Here is a 20,000-nt window from a genome sequence, read left to right on the forward strand (position 1 = left end):
AAGCATGTGAGGCAGCGCTGATTTAGTCCTTTGGAAGCTATCTGGATAATTGGAAGATGAGCACTGCTAACTGTGAGACAGAATGACGAATGAATGAAACCAGAGCAAAAACAAGATGTGCACCGATAGCCCCGCCCTAAAAGACTAATAGCCCCGCCCTAAAGGACTGACAATTCCGCCCTTGAAGACTGACAATCCCGCCCTTAAAGGACTGACAATCCCGCCCTAAAAGACTGATAATCCCGCCCTAAAGGACTGATAATCCCGCCCTTAAAGGACTGACAATCCCGCCCTAAAAGACTGATAATCCCGCCCTTAAAGGACTGACAATCCCGCCCTAAAAGACTGATAATCCCGCCCTTAAAGGACTGACAATCCCACCCTAAAGGACTGACAATCCCGCCCTTAAAGGACTGACAATCCCACCCTAAAGGACTGACAATCCCGCCCTTAAAGGACTGACAATCCCACCCTAAAGGACTGACAATCCCGCCCTTAAAGGACTGACAATCCCGCCCTAAAAGACTGATAATCCCGCCCTTAAAGGACTGACAATCCCGCCCTAAAGGACTGACAATCCCGCCCTAAAAGACTGACAATCCCGCCCTAAAGGACTGACAATCCCGCCCTAAAAGACTGACAATCCCGCCCTAAAGGACTGACAATCCCGCCCTTAAAGGACTGACAATCCCGCCCTAAAGGACTGACAATCCCGCCCTAAATGACTCATAGCCCCATCCTAATGTACTGATAACCCCGCCCTAAAAGACTGATAGCCCCACCCTAGACCAGACATGAAGAACGGTTGTTTCGAGGGGTCTTTAGTTAAAGATAATGAGGGCAAATGAATTTTTCGGCAATAATAAAGAGCACAGAGACATCGTTTATAATAAGAACTGCTATTGTACACACTAAAATAAGAGCAGCAAATTTTGATTTCACGCTAACTTTAAAACACTGCAATAAACATAGATGTTAATAAACTCACGAGGGCAGCACGAACACTACATTAGTGTTTATAATTTTATTAGACCCCTCCTCAAACACACGTCAAATTTTGAATGCCAGTGTATACTGTGTAGAGTGTGTGCAGCAGGTCTGGTGTAGCCTTCGCTCAGTCACAGACCCTGACCCACACCTTTCAATAAATCTAACCACACTCAATATGGAGAGCAAGATCTGTGATTGGCTGGCTTAGTATAGTTGAGTGTGGGTGGGGCTGGAGATGTGGGGGCGGAGCGAGATCTGTGGCATGACTGTTTATTCCCATAGAGGAGTACTGTATGCAGGCGTTCGCTAAAGTCCCTTTCAAGCAATTCTGTTCACTCGGCGGCCATATTTGCAACACTCCTGGGGCAAGAGCAATAGACCAAAGCCTATGTATATCTGTAGTCTTTGCTAGTGTTTGTTGTATAGTTATAACTCCCGCCTCTTTCTTCCCTGAATGAGTGTGAATTTACGTTCATTTCCAACGTAAACACAAAATAAGTGAAAGCACACTGCCTACTAGTGCTTCAGAAGTGTCACTGCAGGAGTAGAACTGGTGATGGCTTTGCTGTAGGGCACACCGATCTCTCAGTGCTGAAGTATAAAGTGGGCTTCATTCCCAGTAAGAGTTGCTCAACACCGCTTCACTGCACATTTACGGGATGTTTGGGATGAATCATCTGGCCTGTTGAGACGCTGTGCGGTGCTTCATCATCACTGCACTTTGAGCCCCACAGGAGAGTTCATCCACCTCTCTTATCACTGATGGACTCATCCGGCACACTTCTCTACACTGAGGAAGGTTGTGTGAACATTGTGTTGAGGCTGTATATCAGCTTGTCACCGCGGTAAAACCATTAAAGACACTCTGGGGTTTATTTACCACTGAAAGGTGTCATATATGCGCATTACAGCACCGCTGGCATGTTTGTAATAAATGTATAAGTTTTGTTACGCTACGCCTCACGTCACGCCACACTTCTCCTGCATCTTCCTAACTCAACCTGTGCATTTAGAACTGAAGCTCAGACCTTTGAAAACAGAGACATGGCCCTGACCAGAGCCCTAATCATGTGACCATTACACAACCAGTAGATGGGCAGTATGGATGCAGGCAAAATAAGAGCGTGAGTAGTCACTTATCATGTGTTTTACTTTATATAGTTTGGGCAAAGATCTTTTTCTGAAACTATTCAAGCTGTTCAAACACACCTGCATTACCTGTATCTCTGTAATACTCTGATAGAGAAGCCGGACTGGACACCAGTGCTGGAGTAATGCATTACAGGTACCACAAGTTACCTAACTAGATCACCTTTTTCAAGTAAGTAGTAAAGCAAAGTGTTTCTGTTCATTTTATAGAAAATAAACAATAATAAGAACACAAGATGCTTTATTTATTCATTTATTGACTGATGGTCTTGTGTTGAGAGAGATGCGGATGTGATTGCTGTGTGGAAATATGAGGCGTGCTGTACAGTTCTGCTCAATATGATCATGTATTTACTCGTCTGACTGCACATTCACAAAGCTTTAAAGTGAATGAAAACTTTGAATGCAAGCATTTCTGAGTGTGTGTTTTCTTGCATCCTGATCCTCAGGTGATCCAGAAAGGTTTGTTTGAGTATTTACTTCACATTTCACTCATTCTGGAGTAAAAGAGCCTGACATCTGTCAGAAATAGAAGATGACACCAACACGTAATGCAAGAGGAGCATAACTCATTCTTTTCCTAAACAAGTGAATGAGTAGTACACTGCTGCAGGAGTACCGCAGGACATGGACTTCCCCAACACAGCGTGCAATAGTGCTGCAATAAAGGTTCATTTGTAGATGTATAATGTTCATTTCATGAGTAGTCCCTTACAGAAATAAACCTCGGCTTTGTGATTGTAAAATTATAATAACCATGTGTTTGTTGCATTGACTTCCAATTGTATAACCACAGTTTTACTAGAATCGCCATGGTGAAACTATAGATAGATTTGCCCATAGTCCATTTGTGGTTCCCATGGTCGACTATGCAACAGCAGCCATGGTATTTATGGTAAAACCTGGTTAAACAAATGGAATCACACGTCTGCACAGCTAAAGCGGAAGCTGATTAAGGGCTCTAAACAGTTTGACTGTTCAATGAAAGCACTAAGCGGTCCCGGTGGAGCATCCTATGGGTGCTGGCCATTCCTTACCCACAACTCTTCCCGATTCATTTCCATTCGCAAACTGAAAAGCAGCCTGAAACTTCACATTGGTGCACTTCGTGACCTTGCACTCGATAGATGCCGTGCCTTTAAGTTCCTGCACTGAGCATTGGATCGACCCTTCATCAACAGAGATCATCTCTGGAGAGTTTGAGCTGGAGTTTCTGGAGCAGACCAGCTGCTCCCTATCCACAGACCTCAGATTGTGTCCTTGGATTAACTCAGGAGCTTCACAGGAGACCCTGGACAGATCCTTCACGTGTTTGTGGTTGTACTTCAGCCAGTCATAGAAGTAGTGTATCCCACAGTCACAGCTCCAGGGGTTCCCGCGCAGCTCAAACACACACTGGAAGTCCAGATCCTCAAAGAAGCCGCTCGGGATGCTCCGTAAGCTGTTGTTGGACAGGTCGAGCAGCTGCAGGTCGTGCTGGTCCTTCAGGAGATGCGCATCCACAGAAATCAGACTGTTCTTCTGCAGATACACAGATTTAATACTGAACAACCCTTTAAAGACAGATCCGGCCAGCGTGGAAATCCGGTTCTCAGACAGATCGAGTGTTTCCAGTGAGATCAGATTCTGGAAGAGATCCGCCGGGACTTCAGTGAGTGAATTCTGAGATAGGTCCAGATAAGTGATGTAGTGTAGTGTGTGAAAGACAGCATTGGTCAGCTTCTCCAGCAAGTTCTTCTTGAGGATTAGTGTCTTCAATGATGCTGGGAAGGACCCGGGGGTCAGCACCCGGATGAGGTTGCTCCGCAGGTTCAGCTCCTGCAGGTGATCCAGATGTGTGAAGATGCCGTCCGGCAGGTTTGGGATCTTGTTGGCCTGCAGCGACAGCACTCTGAGCTCAGAGTTGTTCTGGAAAAGCTCAGTGGAGAGCGAGCTGATCTGGTTGAAGGACAGGTCCAGCTCCTGCAGACGATGGAGCCGCTGGAACAGCCGACCGGAGAGGAAAGACAAGCCGTTCCCTCTGAGCTGCAGCATCTCCAGCTGGTGCAGAGAGTGGAACAGACCCGCGTCCACACCGCTCAGCTTATTATTGTTGAGCAGGAGTCGGGTCAGATTGGTCAGCGAGCTGAAGGTCTGAATATCGAGGCTCATCCAGCAGATGTTCCCGCTGATCTCCAGCTCCCGCAGCTCTACCAGACGCTCGAAGGCCTCGCCGGACACACTTTTCAACATGCCGTTCAGAAACACCAGCTTCGAGAGTCTGAGGGTCTCCGGAAACGACTGCTGGTCCAGATCTGGGATCCCCGAGGCCACCACGATCAGCTCTCGCACCTGCGTGGAGATGTTCACAGGTAAACTCTTCATCCTGTCATCAGAACAGACCAGTTTGGAGCCGGAGAAGCACTGGCAGGGCTCAGGACAGCAGACGCCACAGTACAGATGGATCAGGACCAGCAGAACCACAGCGCACAGATTACTCATGTCTCCTGGAGGAAAGAAAATCACCTTCAGTCATTGTGTTGATCATCGTCTCTGCTGAAACAGAATCTCTCACATGTTAGGGATAAAGCACATCAGCAGGTTGTTATCCCAGAATAAAGCCAGCAGCCCGGTGTGAAGCGCAGCTCGGTTCTATTGACCTTACTCTTCAGACTCGAGCAGGCGCAGCTATTGGAATCTGTTTGGCTTCAGACTTCCGCTCTCTTTCACTTCCATTGATGTTTAGAGGTTAATAACAGCCTGTTATTCTGCTGGATGCTACAAACTGATAAGGTCAGTAAGACTGAAGGGTTTATTCTGAGATAACAACCTTGCTGGATGTACTTTATCCTGCTTATTACATGGATACTTGCAATAAGATGTAAAAAATAGTCACAAGCATTATTCTGAGTCATAATAGTTCATTAGTTCTTTAATTTAAAGCAAAGCTGACAGAAACTAAAACAGCTGAATGGATTATACACTAACCTGCGCATTATTCAGACACTAGAGGGCACTGATGTGGACAATGTGAATATGAATGTGGGTGTACGTATATGGATGTAAATATATTCTCAGATCCAGTTCCCAGACGAGTCTGTGTTATTCAGAATTGTTGTCTGGGAATAACAGCCCTTGGACTGTCCTGACTAATCCATCAGAATCAGGTTTTATAGTAATTTTGAGCAATAAGTGTGTTTGTAATAAGCACATGTAAAGCAATAGGACATCCAATGGTAATCAATAGTGTCCAATCAATAGTGTTTGTTGTTCCTATCATGTCAGTAGCTGAGCATGAAGTGTTTTCATTCTGAAAAGCCTCAAAAAACAAGCCTATTTGCCACTGACTGAAACTCCAGCTGAATGCCCTGTTGCTGCAGTTGAGCAATACTGTGTAACGCTTATTGGAACATTTCAGTATATTCAGACTGAAGATATCCTACACAGGGTTTAGTTCATCATACTCGACTGAGGTTAATGCTAATTCATTTTTATTATACATGAATAATCTCCAGAAAGTGCAAATAACAGTTCAGTAAATCTATTATAATGGTTGAAAGAAAGCCTAAGACAGTGAAGACAGTGTGTTTTACGTACCGCAGTGTTGTGCACATCCAGCTCAGTTCAGCAGAAATCCTCAAACTCACTGCAGTTTCAGAGAAACCCCATGAGCAAACAGACACTCATTGGTCAGACACTATCTGCACATCGCTCAGCGTTTAGTGCACGAGTGCAGGAATATCCAACAAACAACTGCTGCACACAATCACTCATGTCTGAGAGTAATTCTTGATTTAGTTAAACATTAGTGATGAACTCTCCTGAATGCAGGGGGTGAGAGAATGTTTGGCTGTTGTGTACAGTATTGACGGACTCCTGCAGACTCTGATCTGCTTTACTGCGGTGAACAGTATTGACATTTCTGAAATCCATATCAGCTAAAACACATCAAGAAAAGCACAAACTGTGAACGTTTAACAGCAACGCCATCACATATACTGCAAAACAAACATTGCTTTACTCAGAGTGATTCTAGTCTAAATATCTGAAAACTCTGAAATCAAGAAGCATTTTCTAGACAAGCTAAACTAGTGTTGTGTTCAGAGATAATGAAGAGAGTTTCTCTTTAATACGAGCAAACCTGCCAGTGTGGTAACAGAAACAGCTTGTGTTTGTTTTGAAGTAAGAGTGTTCTGCTCACCGCGCGGGCGGATATCTCAGCAGGTTCTCGTTTACCTCATTATTCAGACCATCTTCTTCTGTGATCAACTGGACAAACTCAGATCCTACTGAAAGTGAAAATCCCTCTGGATGTTGATCCGCTGAGCTCCTGAAGCAGTCTGACCAGCATATAATGATGGGTGAGTGAGTGGATGATCGTGTGTAGCGTTCAGGATAGTATATTATACTCATTTACAGTGAATACTGAAGTGTTCATACTCTATATACATATGAACTGTGTAAAGCCCTGGTCAGATCACTGGAGTGATACTGTCGATTACAGAAGTGCCCATGTCAGATTATGTGATTTTGTCTTGATAAAGTCTTGCCTTGTCTTGGGTAACAGATGTGCTAGACTACACGTTCCTTCATGTTCAGTCATCCCGTGACGGGAAATATTTCCTGAAGCAGTCACAAGTGCTGCGATAACCATATTTCTCATCTCAATATCAATGTTGTAATCTTATTTCAGTCTCAGTAAACACTGGAGCTTGCAGACCACTGATAACTACATCACTGAAGGACATTCCTCATGGCATGGGCAAGATCAAACTCATGATTCCTTTAATATTAAGATAATTTCTTTGAGATCTAAATTTATATTTTCCTGCAGGGCTGCTTAAACACTCACTCGCCTGAACTCGCCACCAGTGAGATGGAGAAAATGAAAGTACATCAGCACTGAGGATCAATCACAGATCAATCACTGAAGCTGTTGTGTTACCATAGCGACTGTAGAATCACCACAACAGTGTTACCATAGCGACTGTAGAATTACCACAACAGTGTTACCATAGCGACTGTAGAATCACCACAACAGTGTTACCATAGTGACTGTAGAATCACCACAACAGATCAGTTACTGTAGTTGTTGTGTTACCATAGCGACTGTAGAATCACCACAACAGTGTTACCATAGCGACTGTAGAATTACCACAACAGTGTTACCATAGCGACTGTAGAATCACCACAACAGTGTTACCATAGTGACTGTAGAATCACCACAACAGATCAGTTACTGTAGTTGTTGTGTTACCATAGCAACTGTAGAATCGCCACAAAAGATCAGTTACTGTAGTTGTTGTTACCATAGCAACTGTAGAATCACCACAACGGATCAGTTACTGTAGTTGTTGTGTTACCATAGCAACTGTAGAATTGCCACAAAAGATCAGTTACTGTAGTTGTTGTTACCATAGCAACTGTAGAATCGCCACAACGGATCAGTTACTGTAGTTGTTGTTACCATAGCAACTGTAGAATTACCACAACAGATCAGTTACTGCACTTGTTGTGTTACCATAGCGACTGTATAATTAAATTCAGATACTCCACTATCGTGTGCTTCAGAAAGTCTGCAGTGTTGAGTAAGCATTACTGTAGTGTTTTCTGTGTAGTGTGTAGAGTGCAGTGGGTGTGGTGTCGTGCAGGAGGCGTGTCCTCCAGGTGTGTGTGTGTGTGATGTTCTGTCCTCAGCAGCAGCAGTGTTCAGTGTTCTCTCAGTTCCTCCTCCAGCTCTCTCCTGATGGCGCACGCAGGGCTGCAGATGCTGGGTTACTGTCTGGGTTTTCTGGGTCTGCTGGGTCTGATCGCCTCCACAGCCATGGCGGAGTGGAAGATGTCCTCGTACGCCGGAGACAACATCATCACAGCACAGGCGCAGTATGAGGGACTGTGGCAGTCCTGTGTGTCGCAGAGCACCGGCCAGCTGCAGTGCAAAAAATACGACTCCCTGCTGAAGCTGCCAGGTAAGAGCCGCGCGTGCCCGGACAGGTGAGCTGAATTCCAGACGCTCCTCAGCACATCACCTGACTGACCCAGAGGACACCAGCACAGCTCACAGCGCTGATGGGGCTGGGCTATTGAACACAATGTCTGGTCATATGTAGACAGAAAATGCTCATTTATTGTTTTAAAGGTGTCATTTATTATGGGTTATTATGGGTTTATTCAGGGTTGAACCGTCTCATTTACACTGAATTGATGCAGTTACACGCTGTTTCTGTCCATATTTGTGAGTTAATTTTATTAATTAAATTTAAATGAGACTTTTTAACCCAAAATAAATGACACTTTTAAAAATATCTATATGTTTGTGTTTGACAAAATGCCAAGACTAAACAGATGTCAGCGTCCTTCAGATTGTTATTTAGTCCAATAATAGCTCATATAAGTGGTCTTCCCGGTTTAGGATTGTTTTCTCTGCATGACTCTGCCTCTGGGTTTGAGCACTCTCACTAACGCTGGGTTGTTTTAAAACTATTTTGGTCAAATGCAGAAAAACTGGGTTCAAGGGTGCAATTTTAAATATTAATTATGTAAATGTATTCTAATGAGGAGATCGCAGTTTTGATATTGAAAAATAAACGTTCTGACTTTATAACGTGGATAATACGACTTCATTTCCTGAAAATCTGACTGTAACTTGCAATTTAGTGTTTACATCCCTCAGTTCTGAGAAGAAAGTCAGAGCTGTGAGTTTGTCATTGTAACCCCGCCGGTCCTACACCACCCAACCCGCTCCGAGGTGGGATCGAACCGGCAACCTTCCGCATGGAAGTCAGTTGCTCTAACAAGGAGGCTTAAGACCATGGCCTCTGGCGTTTGTCTCTAGTGCACCTTTAGAGGTCAGAGGAGTGAAGTTTACCTGCACAGCCTGCACTAGCTGGCCTCCGTTACATCATGCTATTTTGAGATAAAAAGCCCAAATCCCCTTTTATTTTTATTGATAAGTGGGAACAGTGAAGTCAAAACAAAACAGTCCCCAAACTACAAGATCACCGTGACTGTGTACTGTACTGTGCTGTGAGAACGAGCCCCGTACATCAGCAGGAGGCTTGACTGTGACCACATGTCTGTCTCTGTGTTCTCAGGGGAGATCCAGGGGGCTCGAGGGCTGATGCTGACCGGCATCTTCCTGTGTGGCCTGTCGACGCTGGTGTCTTTCGTGGGCATGAAGTGCACAACCTGCCTTTCAGAAGCGCCACAGGTGAAGAGTAAAGTGGCTCTGGCTGGAGGAGTGCTGTTCATCACTGGAGATAAGCTCATGCTCATTACACTCACTGACGACTGCTGCAAACACACATGACAGCGCTCACAAAAAAACAGGCGGCACGGTGGCGCAGTGGGTAGCACAATCACCTCACAGCAAGAAGGTCTCTGGTTTGAGTCTCGGCTGGGTCAGTTGGTGTTTCTGTGTGGAGTTTGCATGTTCTCCCCGTGTTGGTGTGGGTTTCCTCCGGGTGCTCCGGTTTCAGTCCAAACACATGCGCTATAGGGGAACTGATCAACTACACTGGCCGTAGTGTGTGTGTGTGTGTGTGTGTGTGTGTGTGTGTGTGTGTGTGGGTGTGGGTGGGTGTTTCTAGAGTTTCTACCGTGGAATGAACCACCAACTACTCCAGCATGTTTTACACAGTGGATGCCCTTCCAGCTGCAACACAGTAATGGGAAACACCCATACACACTCATTCTCTCTCACACACACACACACACTCATACACTACGGCCAGTGTAGTTGATCAGTTCCCCTATAGCGCATGTGTTTGGACTGAAACCGGAGCACCCGGAGGAAACCCACACCAACACGGGGAGAACATGCAAACTCCACACAGAAACACCAACTGACCCAGCCGGGACTCAAACCAGAGACCTTCTTGCTGTGAGGTCACAGTGCTGACCACTGAGCCACCGTGCCCCTTTAACAATTGGTTTATTGTGAGTGAAAGATGAGAGGCGGGGCTAAAATAAACCACGCCCCTTTCCAATATTTAATGTTGAACCTGTGAGATGTCCTATAAGTGTTCTGTAGGCTGCTCTGTCCAATCACTACAGACGGTCCCCCACTCTGAGTCTTAAGGCTTTATTGTGGACCCCTGATGAACCCACACTGTAAATAAAGTCTACTGTTCAGCCACAGACATGTACTGTAAAATAACAGGCAGTAAACATCAGAAATGTTCCTGAAATTTGAAGTAAATTAAGTAAATATCAGTAATTTACTGTCTGTTATTTTATGGTAAGTGTCTGTAATTTAATGGCTGGTATTTTTCGTTATTTCCGGCTCTCCAGCTGCTGGGAAAATCCTGTAAAAAAGCAACATGTGCACCGCATGTTCAGTGTTGATCCTCTTGGCTTCATCCCACTGTTCCTCCACCATCCCTTCATCCCTACACTGCAGTGCAGCTCAGAGTGCTCCATGCTGGTGACTGTATGAGTGTGTTCCGTGTGTTCATGTCAGCTCTGCTCTTCTTTCTACAAGGCTTTTTGCTCTGATCGCCACCAGCTGGTACGGAGAGAAGATCCGGCAGAAGTTCTTCGACCCGTTTACTCCAACTAACGCGAGGTGAGTGAGCAAACACTGATTCCCTGAATGTAGAGCTGCTCATGTGTTGATTCAGTCCCACATGGAGTATCACAATAATCATGAGTGCGCAGACGAGCGTCTTCATCAGTGCTGCACAGTAGAGCAGCTCCTCCTCACCTCCTGCTGCTCCTGCACAGATCTCACCCAGAGGAGTGGAGGCTGCAGCACTGTGCTGTTACATAAATGAGTCAGAAGACCAAGACCAAACACAGAGAACACAGTGCAATGGAGATCTGGAGAATGGAGATCTGGAGAACGGAGATCTGGAGAACGGAGATCTGGGGAACGGAGATCTGGGGGATGGAGATCTGGAGAATGGAGATCTGGGGAATGGAGATCTGGAGAATGGAGATCTGGGGAACGGAGATCTGGAGAATGGAGATCTGGGGAATGGAGATCTGGGGAACGGAGATCTGGAGAATGGAGATCTGGGGAATGGAGATCTGGAGAATGGAGATCTGGAGAATGGAGATCTGGGGAACGGAGATCTGGAGAATGGAGATCTGGGGAATGGAGATCTGGGGAACGGAGATCTGGGGGATGGAGATCTGGGGAATGGAGATCTGGGGAACGGAGATCTGGGGGATGGAGATCTGGAGAATGGAGATCTGGGGGATGGAGATCTGGAGAATGGAGATCTGGAGAATGGAGATCTGGAGAATGGAGATCTGGAGAATGGAGATCTGGAGAATGGAGATCTGGAGAATGGAGATCTGCTTTGCATCTTGGTGTTTTGATGAAGCATTTTTAATGGCAATATTCTGAGATGTGCTCAACACACCAGCAGTATCTGGATGCAGCCTTCATGATGCAAGCTGAGACTGCCTCTCTCAGAGATGCGATGTCAGACACAGTGCACTTAAATAGAGTGAGTGACATCACTATGAGGGGTGGGGTTAGGGGCGGGGTTAGGTGAGCATTCAAAAGCATTGGATGCAGCTCAGATTGCACTGCACCAGGTCTGCAGCCAGACCCCTCTCAAAAACACACGGATAAACACATGCAGTCCATGCACAGCCTGCCTGATGTGTTCATGAGTCTGCTCTCTCTCTCTCTCTCTGTGTGTGTGTGTGTGTGTGTGTGTGTGTGTGTGTGTGTGTGTGTGTGTGTGTGTGTGTGTGTGTGTGTGTGTGTGTCAGGTATGAGTTCGGGAAGGCTCTGTATGTGGGCTGGGGCTCTTCAGCTCTCTCCATCATCGGCGGTTCCCTGCTCTGCTGTATCTGTGGGAGTGAAGCTTCTGAAAAACCCTCGTATCCTCCAGCGCGCGCAGCAGGACGCCCGGGAACTGACCGCGTCTGAACACACACCTGACTACAGACAAACCTGCGCCTGTGTGTGTGTGTGTTTGTGTGTGTGTGTGTGTGTGTTTAATCTTCGCCTGTTTCCTGATTAACCCTCTGCACTGATGTAAATGACCGGCTCATCATGACGCACTCATTAAAGCTGAAGTGTGTGTGTTACTCTCGGTGTCAGACTCCTGTTCATTCGTGTGTCACTGATCAGTCCTCTAGTCAGTGTGTGTGAGTGTGTGTGAGTGTGTGTGTGTATGTGTGTGTGTGTGTATGTATGTGTGTGTGTGTGTGTGTGTGTGTGTGTGTGTGTGTGTGTGTGTGTGTGTGTGTGTGTGTGTGTGTGTGTGTGTGTGTGTGTGTGTGTGTGTGTGTGTGTTCAGACACGCTCCAGCATGAACCTGTGCAGACCTGCAGCACATTCCTCACACACACATTCTCCATCAGTTCAGGAGATTCCTCAGAAACAGCAGAACACACACACACACACACACACACACACACTGGGCTGGCATGATGGGATGTGACGCAGCCGTCTGTCCAGATATGGTTCACTTATGGTTCAATATTTCCTGCGGTCGTCGTCAGATCTGCTGTCCTCTGCATGTGCTGGTGTTTGAGCAGTGGAGAGGATGAGGATCGTCACAGCAGCTTCTGTCAGTGTTGATCTCACAGTAATGATCTCCAGCTGAGGGTCTGCATGTGGACACTGGGGGGCAGCAGAGCTCCACTGCCTGATCACAGCACCGGTCTACTGTGTCCTGCAGCAGAACTCCTCAGCTCACTCTGCACCTGTATATGCTGTCAGAGTCATGTGTTCATCTGTCATATCAGGGTTATGGTGTTAAAATTCTGGATAAGTTGGCGGTTCATTCCACCGTGGTGACCCCTGATTAATGCAGAGACTAAGCTGAAAAGAAAATGAATGAATGAATTCAGTATTCAGCTGAGCTACAGAGACAGCCGTGTGTGTGTGTGTGTGTGTGTGTGTGTGTGTGTGTGTGTGTGTGTGTGTGTGTGTGTGTGTGAGTGTGTGGTCCCCGCAGATCACCTTTAGCCACATACACACACACCTCCTGCTCCTCCACAGCTAAATCAAAGCTCTCCTTCAGCTTTACACTGCTGCTGTGTGCTAGCGGATCATGCTTATGCTAATCTGAGGTTTACTGCTCCACACACACACACACACACACACACACACACACACACACACACACACACACAGATACTGGGAATGGTTTGTGCATTGATCATGGGTCTCCAACTCAGAGTTGAAGCGTTTGTGTTCCTCAGAGTGTGTGTGTGTGTGTGTGTGTGTGTGTGTGTGTGTGTGTGTGTGTGTGTGTGTGTGTGTGTGTGTGTGTGTGTGTGTGTGTGTGTGTGTGTGTGTGTGTGTGGGCTTCATGGACAACACTCACTCTGACACTCGCCTGTTGCACAGAAGATCAAATGTTTAAGCCTGTGGTGTATTTACGGCTTCAGCTTTTCCTCTTATGTTTATCCTCCTCCAACACACACACACACACACACACACACACACACACACACACCGCAGGCGCACCGCAGACGTCTGGCCTGTGTCCACTCTTCCCAGCGGCGTCTGGATCTCTGAGTGTGTTTCTGCTCCTCATAAAGGCTCTATAATAAACCCTGACTGGCGTTTCTCTGTTACAGATGTGGCTGGAGTCTCCAGACTCGCTGTCAGACAGCACACTGCTGCATTGAGGACTCAGTGGATCATTTTGATGGATGTAAACAACAGCAGTGCTCCTGACGCATTTCCTGTTTCACGTTTGTAATTTCCTCAGAGAGGTCTGCTTATTGATAAATAATGTAGCGAGAGCTGTTCTAATGCTAACATGTGATGGAGTTGCCTCCTGTAGTGTTCATGGGCCAATGGTCTGTCTCAGGGGTGTCCAAACTCAGTTCTGGAGGGCCGGTGTCCTGCTGATTCAGCTCCAGCTTGCCTCAACACACCTGCACAGATGTTTCCAGAAGGTCTGCTAAGAGCTTGATTATAGCCCAGGTGTGTCTGAGTGGAGTTGGAACTAAACTTTCCAGGGCACCGGCCCTCCAGAACAGAGTTTGGGCACCCCTGCTCTACATCATGAGCAGAGACATCCACTGTTTTCCTCATGCCTCATGGTGTTCAGTCTAATAGAGGATATTAAAGGGTCAGTTCACTCACACCTGAACATTCTGACATCATTAATGAGCCTTCACTTGTTCCAAACCCCAATGACTTTCTTTATTCTGTTGAACACTGAAGAAGATGTGGAGCTCTGGAAACCTGTAACCATTGACTTACACAGTATTTGCTTTTCCCACTACTGAAGTCAATGGTTACAGGTTTCCAGCATTCTTCAAAGTATCTTCAGTATTGTCAGACGGGTTTATGTGAGAGTAAACAGTGAGTAAATGTAGATGATCAGGTGAGGGTAGTGTGATGTGAACATGCAGGAGTGTCAGATCAGTGCAAACGCAGCAGCAGAGGATGCAAAGCGTGCTTTAATGAATATATCTCATCATCAGTCTGAGAGTCTCCTCAACTGAAAGCTGATCATCATCATCATCATCATCATCATCATCATCATCATCATCATCATCACACATGGCAGAAATCACTCTTATTCTCAAACACCTGACGCCTGTGGTCAAATCCCAGCTAGCAAAGAATTCTGGCCCAGATCTGTCATGAAGCTGGCCCAGCAGGCAGTGATCCGGCACCGGCATACAGCATGTGATGACATGGGTTCAGTGAGGGAAAGAGATCTACAGCCATTCAACCATCAACACTGTGTGCTGTGTGTCTGCAGTGCTTGATTGGAGAGGGCGGAGCTAAAGATTCCTCTGATTGGTGGGATTTCCTCAACAGCATCATGGGTAATGTAGTTTTTGTGGTGAGTTCCAGTTTTCATCACAGCTGATCAGTCGATGGGTCGGATCATCATACGCACAGACTTCATGGAGTAAAACCCTCCGCCGTAATCGGCCCAGAATATGCCGTCCTGAAAGCGGCTGCGATACACTCCGCCTGAGTACCACACGCCGTTCAGATTGGTCTGACCGCAGGCGTTGTACCACCAGCCGCCCTTCTGGAAATGAGCACAGTTCCCTGAAACACCATCAGAGCGTCAGCATCACACACACAGTGTAAAGGAGAGAGTCGTATGTGTGTGTGTTCAGGTGTGTGTATAAACCTGAGAAGGCGTCGTGGTCCCTGTCCAGCGTGGTGAACTGTCTGCCATTGTGGCTGGTTAATGAATCTCCAGCGTTTCCCTGATAGAGTCCCAGACGCAGGCGGTACGACTGGCTCTCGGGCTCCAGGTGGAAGCTGCTGTACGCCGCGTAGACCTTCTTCTCCATCCAGTCCTCCATCTCCACCAGCAGCTTATACTCCTCCTGTCTGCCCAGACTATAGATGGTGTCCAGACCCAGCCAGTGCTCACCGTCCACATCCCCAAAGCCCAGCTGCAGGACGACGAGCAGAGGAAACACTAGATGAGTAGCTAGCTGACTAGTCAACATCAGAACTTGTCTACTCACTAGTCAACATCAGAACTCATCTACTCACTAGTCAACATCTGAACTCATCTACTCACTAGTCAACATCAGAACTCATCTACTCACTGGTCAACATCAGAACTCGTCTACTCACTAGTCAACATCAGAACTCATCTACTCACTAGTCAACATCAGAACTCATCTACTCACTAGTCAACATCAGAACTCATCTACTCACTAGTCAACATCTGAACTCGTCCACTAACTAGTCAACATCAGAACTCATCTACTCACTAGTCAACATCTGAACTCATCTACTCACTAGTCAACATCAGAACTCATCTACTCACTAGTCAACATCTGAACTCATCTACTCACTAGTCAACATCAGAACTCATCTACTCACTAGTCAACATCAGAACTCATCTACTCACTAGTCAACATCAGAACTCATCTACTCACTAGTCAACATCTGAACTCGTCCACTAACTAGTCAACATCAGAACTCGTCTACTCACTAGTCAACATCTGAACTCATCTACTCACTAGTCAACATCTGAACTCGTCCACTCACTAGTCAACATCAGAACTCATCTACTCACTAGTCAACATCTGAACTCATCTACTCACTAGTCAACATCTGAACTCATCTACTCACTAGTCAACATCTGAACTCATCTACTCACTAGTCAACATCAGAACTCATCTACTCACTAGTCAACATCTGAACTCATCTACTCACTAGTCAACATCTGAACTCGTCTACTCACTAGTCAACATCAGAACTCGTCTACTCACTAGTCAACATCTGAACTCATCTACTCACTAGTCAACATCTGAACTCATCTACTCACTAGTCAACATCAGTCTACTCACTAGTCAACATCAGAACTCATCTACTCACTAGTCAACATCTGAACTCATCTACTCACTAGTCAACATCAGAACTCGTCTACTCACTAGTCAACATCTGAACTCATCTACTCACTAGTCAACATCAGAACTCATTTACTCACTAGTCAACATCTGAACTCATCCACTCACTAGTCAACATCAGAACTCGTCTACTCACTATTCAACATCAGAACTCATCTACTCACTAGTCAACATCAGAACTCATCTACTCACTAGTCAACATCAGAACTCGTCTACTCACTAGGCAACATCTGAACTCGTCTACTCACTAGTCAACATCTGAACTCATCCCCTCAGTAGTCAGCAGGTAAACTCATGTGGTAAGCTCAGGTTAGTGTGTGTGCGTCTACAGCAGTGTTCAGAGCAGTGATAATTATAATATTCATGAATCATGCTAATGGTGTCTCCGCCTCCAGCTCCACCTTATAGCTGTCCCAGTCCCTGGAGAAGTTGACGGCTCCGTCTTTCCTCCTCTGGATGAGTGTCCATCCTCCTCGGTCCACGTCGTGTTCACACCAGGCCTGAACAGGCGTCAGGGTGTCGTCCGGCTGCAGGAGGATCGCGCCGCTGACCGAGTGTCCCGCCTGCAGCGCCGCATAACAGTCCCGGAACGGACCTGCAGGGGGCAGCAGACACACTAACTACTCAACCTCACAGAAGAAATGCAGAGGTTAGGGTTAGGTAGGGGTGTTGGGGAGGGGGTCACAGGCCAGAGTAAAGGGTCAGGGTTAGGTAATGTGGGGTGGTTGCTTACAAAAGTGTTGTGGATGAAGGGAAGTGGGTGTCTGTTTGTTCATGCGTGTGCACGTGTTTACTCCTGCTTTCTCTCTGTTGCTGTCCTGACTATTCTAGTTCACTTCTATGTACGCACCGGCCCTGTGTGTGTGTGTGTGTGTGTGTGTGTGTGTGTTACCCTTCAGACTGCTGTTGTTCTGTGCGGGTCGCTCCCCGGTGTCGGCTGCTGCTGCTCCGGTTCTCTGCTCCTCCGTCCAGCTGTTGCTCTGGATCTCGTTGGAGACTCTCGGCACAAACACCGGGATGTTCTCCGGCAGCACCTGCGGCAGTGGTGGTGGCGGTGGGTCCCGGCTCTGCCTGCCGTACACCCGCACACAGCGCTCCTCCAGCAGCGCCAGCAGCTCCGCCTGGCTGTTGACCCGCTCGGCCAGCACAGACACCCGCTGCTGCAGCTCCCGGTACCCGGCGGACAGACGCAGCGCGGCGGCGGACCCGTTCAGCAGCCGGTTCTGCAGCGCCGCCAGCTCCAGAGAGGAGTCCCGCTTGCGAAGGATCTCGTGCAGCAGCTGCATGTAGAGCTGAGTGACCCGCGAGTTCATGTTCCGCGACTCCTTACGCAGCAGCTTCATCTCCTGCACCATGTCTCCGTCCACATCCACCATCATCCGCAGCGTCTCCATCTCCCGCCGCTGCCGGCTCAGGGTCTGCCGCAGCTCAGACATGTCCGTCCGCGTCACGCGCTCGGGGTCCGGCAGCGAGGGCCCCCGGCTGGCACAGATAGGCCCCGTGATCTTCTGCTCCGGGATTAAGAAGGTGTAGGAGCACTGCTGCTGCTGCTGCTGCGGGTCTGGAGCCTCCATCTGCCTGCGCTGCCGGCTGGAGGAACTGCTGATCCGCACACACCACAGCACACAGAGGAACCAGCAGAACATCCAGACCTGAGGACACATAGCAGCAGATCTGCACACACACACACACACACATGCACACACACACACACATGCACACACACACACACACAAACAAACACACACACACACACACACACACACACACACACACAAACACACACATACACACACAAAGACAACAGCCAAGAGAGACATTAGTGGAGTATACACTCTCTCTCACACACACACACACACACACTCTCTCTCTCTCTCTCTCTGTGTGTGTGTGTGTGTGTGTGTGTCTGTGGTTGGAGAAAGCGCTGCAGTATTTTCCATCCTCAGCTCTTCTCCAGTGTCAGAAACACACACTGAGGAAAGAGTTCTGCAGCTCCACTGAAGTAAACACACACACACACACACACACACACACATTCATAAAGATTATTACACGCTCTCTGCACTCCTGGATTCTGATTGGTCAGTGTGTGGGCGAGCAGTGATGCAGGAACAACACCGAGCCGACAGTCTCCGACACACCGACATGATCAGACGATCAGCTCACAGTGAACAGCACAGTACAGACATCACCAACACTATTACAGTGTGTGTGTGTGTGTGTGTGTGTGTGTGTGTGTGTGTGTGTGCACGTGTGTGTGTGTGTGTGTGTGTGTGTGTGTGTGTGTGTGTGTGTGTGTGTGTGTGTGTGTGTGTGTGTGTGTGTGTGTGTGTGTGTGTGTGTGTGTGTGTGTGTGCAAGTGTGTGTGTGTGTGTGTGTGTGTGTGTGTGTGTGTGTGCACGTGTGTGTGTGTGTGTGTGTGTGTGTGTGTGTGTGTGTGTGTGTGTGTGTGTGTGTGTGTGTGTGTGTGTGTGTGTGTGCAAGTGTGTGTGTGTGTGTGTGTGTGTGTGTGTGTGTGTGTGTGTGTGTGTGTGTGTACGTGTGTGTGTGTGTGTGTGTGTGTGTGTGTGTGTGTGTGTGTGTGTGTGTGTGTGTGTGTGTGTGTGTGTGTGTGTGCAGACTCTAAACCACAGTGGAAAAAGACACTCAGTGTTTTCTGCAGGCTCTCGATGGAAAAGCCCAGTCAGATCATATTCCTGCAGATGAGTGGTGTTCAGCAGCTGTACACGTCTCTGCGCATATATACTGTATATATAACACAACTGCAGAATTAAAGATGAAGAGTCAGAGTTATTCACCCTCCTGTTAAAGGCTCATTCTTTTATTTTTCTCCCAGTTTCTGTGTATCAGAGAGCAGATTTCTCCAGCACATCTCTCATCATAACAGTGTTAATAACTCATCTCTAATAGCTGATGTGTTTCCTCTTCATGATGACAGTCAATAATATTAGACTAGATATTCTGCTTTAATTCTAGCAGAAATAAAACACATCAGACTTTCTCCAGAAGATCAAACATTATCAGACACACTGTGAACATTCCCTGAATCAGTTCAGCATCATGTGGGAGAGTCGGATTGTAGAGTTGAACTGGATTATGTTTGAGGAATGTTGAAATACAGTATATTACAGCAGGAGCTGAATGACTGCAGTGTTTCCCTCTGCTGTACACAGGAGTGTGTGTTTGGAGTGTGTGTGTTAGTGATGTGCCAGTTATTCAGCTGTAATGATTGGTTTTTATGCATGTTTATGTAAATATATACGCTAATAGTGTAAATGTATACGCTAATCCACTAATGTAAAGAGTGAGCAGCAGCAGCAGGAGTAAAGGAAAGAGACTGACCTGAGTGTGTTCCTTCTGTCTGACTCTCTGCTGCAGACGCGCACTCTTATGAGCTGGTGAGTGTGTGTGTGTGTGTGTGTGTGTGTGTATGCATATGTGTGGTTTAGTGTGTGTGCGCGTGCGTGCGTGCGTGTGTGTGTGTGTGTGTGTGTGAAAACTACAGTATTGGCACATTTGTTTATATTACTATAGTTGTTGTGTTACCATAGCAACTGTAGAATCAC

At 47.0% G+C, this 20,000-nt stretch overlaps 3 protein-coding genes across 7 annotated transcripts; 1 reads left to right on the forward strand and 2 right to left on the reverse strand.

Annotated features, from left to right (window-relative positions):
* Positions 1–2,378: 2,378 nt before the first annotated feature.
* Positions 2,379–6,538, reverse strand: zgc:153913. Of its 2 annotated transcripts, none has more exons than XM_073918327.1 (2): positions 6,355–6,538; positions 2,379–4,625 (listed from the first exon to the last, which is right to left on the reverse strand). In XM_073918327.1, exon 2 carries the CDS (start codon positions 4,618–4,620, stop codon positions 3,130–3,132), a length of 1,491 nt encoding a protein of 496 aa, XP_073774428.1. In that variant the 5' UTR covers positions 4,621–4,625; positions 6,355–6,538; the 3' UTR covers positions 2,379–3,129. The 2 variants fall into 2 exon arrangements, with proteins under 2 accessions (XP_073774428.1, NP_001073448.1); NM_001079979.1 differs by lacking the exon at positions 6,355–6,538 and adding an exon at positions 5,716–5,738.
* A 1,284-nt stretch (positions 6,539–7,822) lies between these two features.
* On the forward strand, positions 7,823–12,165 carry cldn1 (claudin 1). Of its 2 annotated transcripts, none has more exons than XM_073921731.1 (4): positions 7,823–8,087; positions 9,213–9,328; positions 10,601–10,684; positions 11,845–12,165. In XM_073921731.1, the coding sequence occupies exons 1-3, from the start codon at positions 7,865–7,867 to the stop codon at positions 10,676–10,678; spliced, it is 417 nt and encodes a 138-aa protein (XP_073777832.1). In that variant the 5' UTR covers positions 7,823–7,864; the 3' UTR covers positions 10,679–10,684; positions 11,845–12,165.
* Positions 12,166–14,484: 2,319 nt separating this feature from the next.
* On the reverse strand, positions 14,485–19,992 carry angptl1b (angiopoietin-like 1b). 3 transcript variants are annotated; one of them, NM_001199970.1, is given in 6 exon segments: positions 14,485–14,569; positions 14,603–15,109; positions 15,195–15,465; positions 16,836–17,029; positions 17,327–18,108; positions 19,777–19,805. In NM_001199970.1, coding segments are annotated over 4 exon segments (1,425 nt in total). In that variant the 5' UTR covers positions 18,099–18,108; positions 19,777–19,805; the 3' UTR covers positions 14,485–14,569; positions 14,603–14,921.
* Positions 19,993–20,000: the final 8 nt, after the last annotated feature.

Source organism: Danio rerio, chromosome 2 (assembly GCF_049306965.1).
Source record: "Danio rerio strain Tuebingen ecotype United States chromosome 2, GRCz12tu, whole genome shotgun sequence".
Lineage (NCBI taxonomy): Eukaryota > Metazoa > Chordata > Actinopteri > Cypriniformes > Danionidae > Danio > Danio rerio.

Bases quoted from the DNA above. Each gene is read 5' to 3' on its own strand.
- zgc:153913 (XM_073918327.1), bottom strand. From the start codon at position 4,620: ATGAGTAATCTGTGCGCTGTGGTTCTGCTGGTCCTGATCCATCTGTAC.
- cldn1 (XM_073921731.1), top strand. From the start codon at position 7,865: ATGGCGCACGCAGGGCTGCAGATGCTGGGTTACTGTCTGGGTTTTCTG. The intron at 8,088-9,212 runs GTAAGAGCCGCG...CTGTGTTCTCAG, and splicing joins CTCCCTGCTGAAGCTGCCAG to GGGAGATCCAGGGGGCTCGA. The intron at 9,329-10,600 runs GTGAAGAGTAAA...TCTTTCTACAAG, and splicing joins GCCTTTCAGAAGCGCCACAG to GCTTTTTGCTCTGATCGCCA.
- angptl1b (XM_073912623.1), bottom strand. From the start codon at position 18,254: ATGTCTCTCTTGGCTGTTGTCTTTGTGTGTGTATGTGTGTGTTTGTGT. The intron at 15,466-16,835 runs GTGGAGCTGGAG...GTCGTCCTGCAG, and splicing joins GGGACTGGGACAGCTATAAG to CTGGGCTTTGGGGATGTGGA. The intron at 15,110-15,194 runs GTTTATACACAC...ATGGTGTTTCAG, and splicing joins GGACCACGACGCCTTCTCAG to GGAACTGTGCTCATTTCCAG.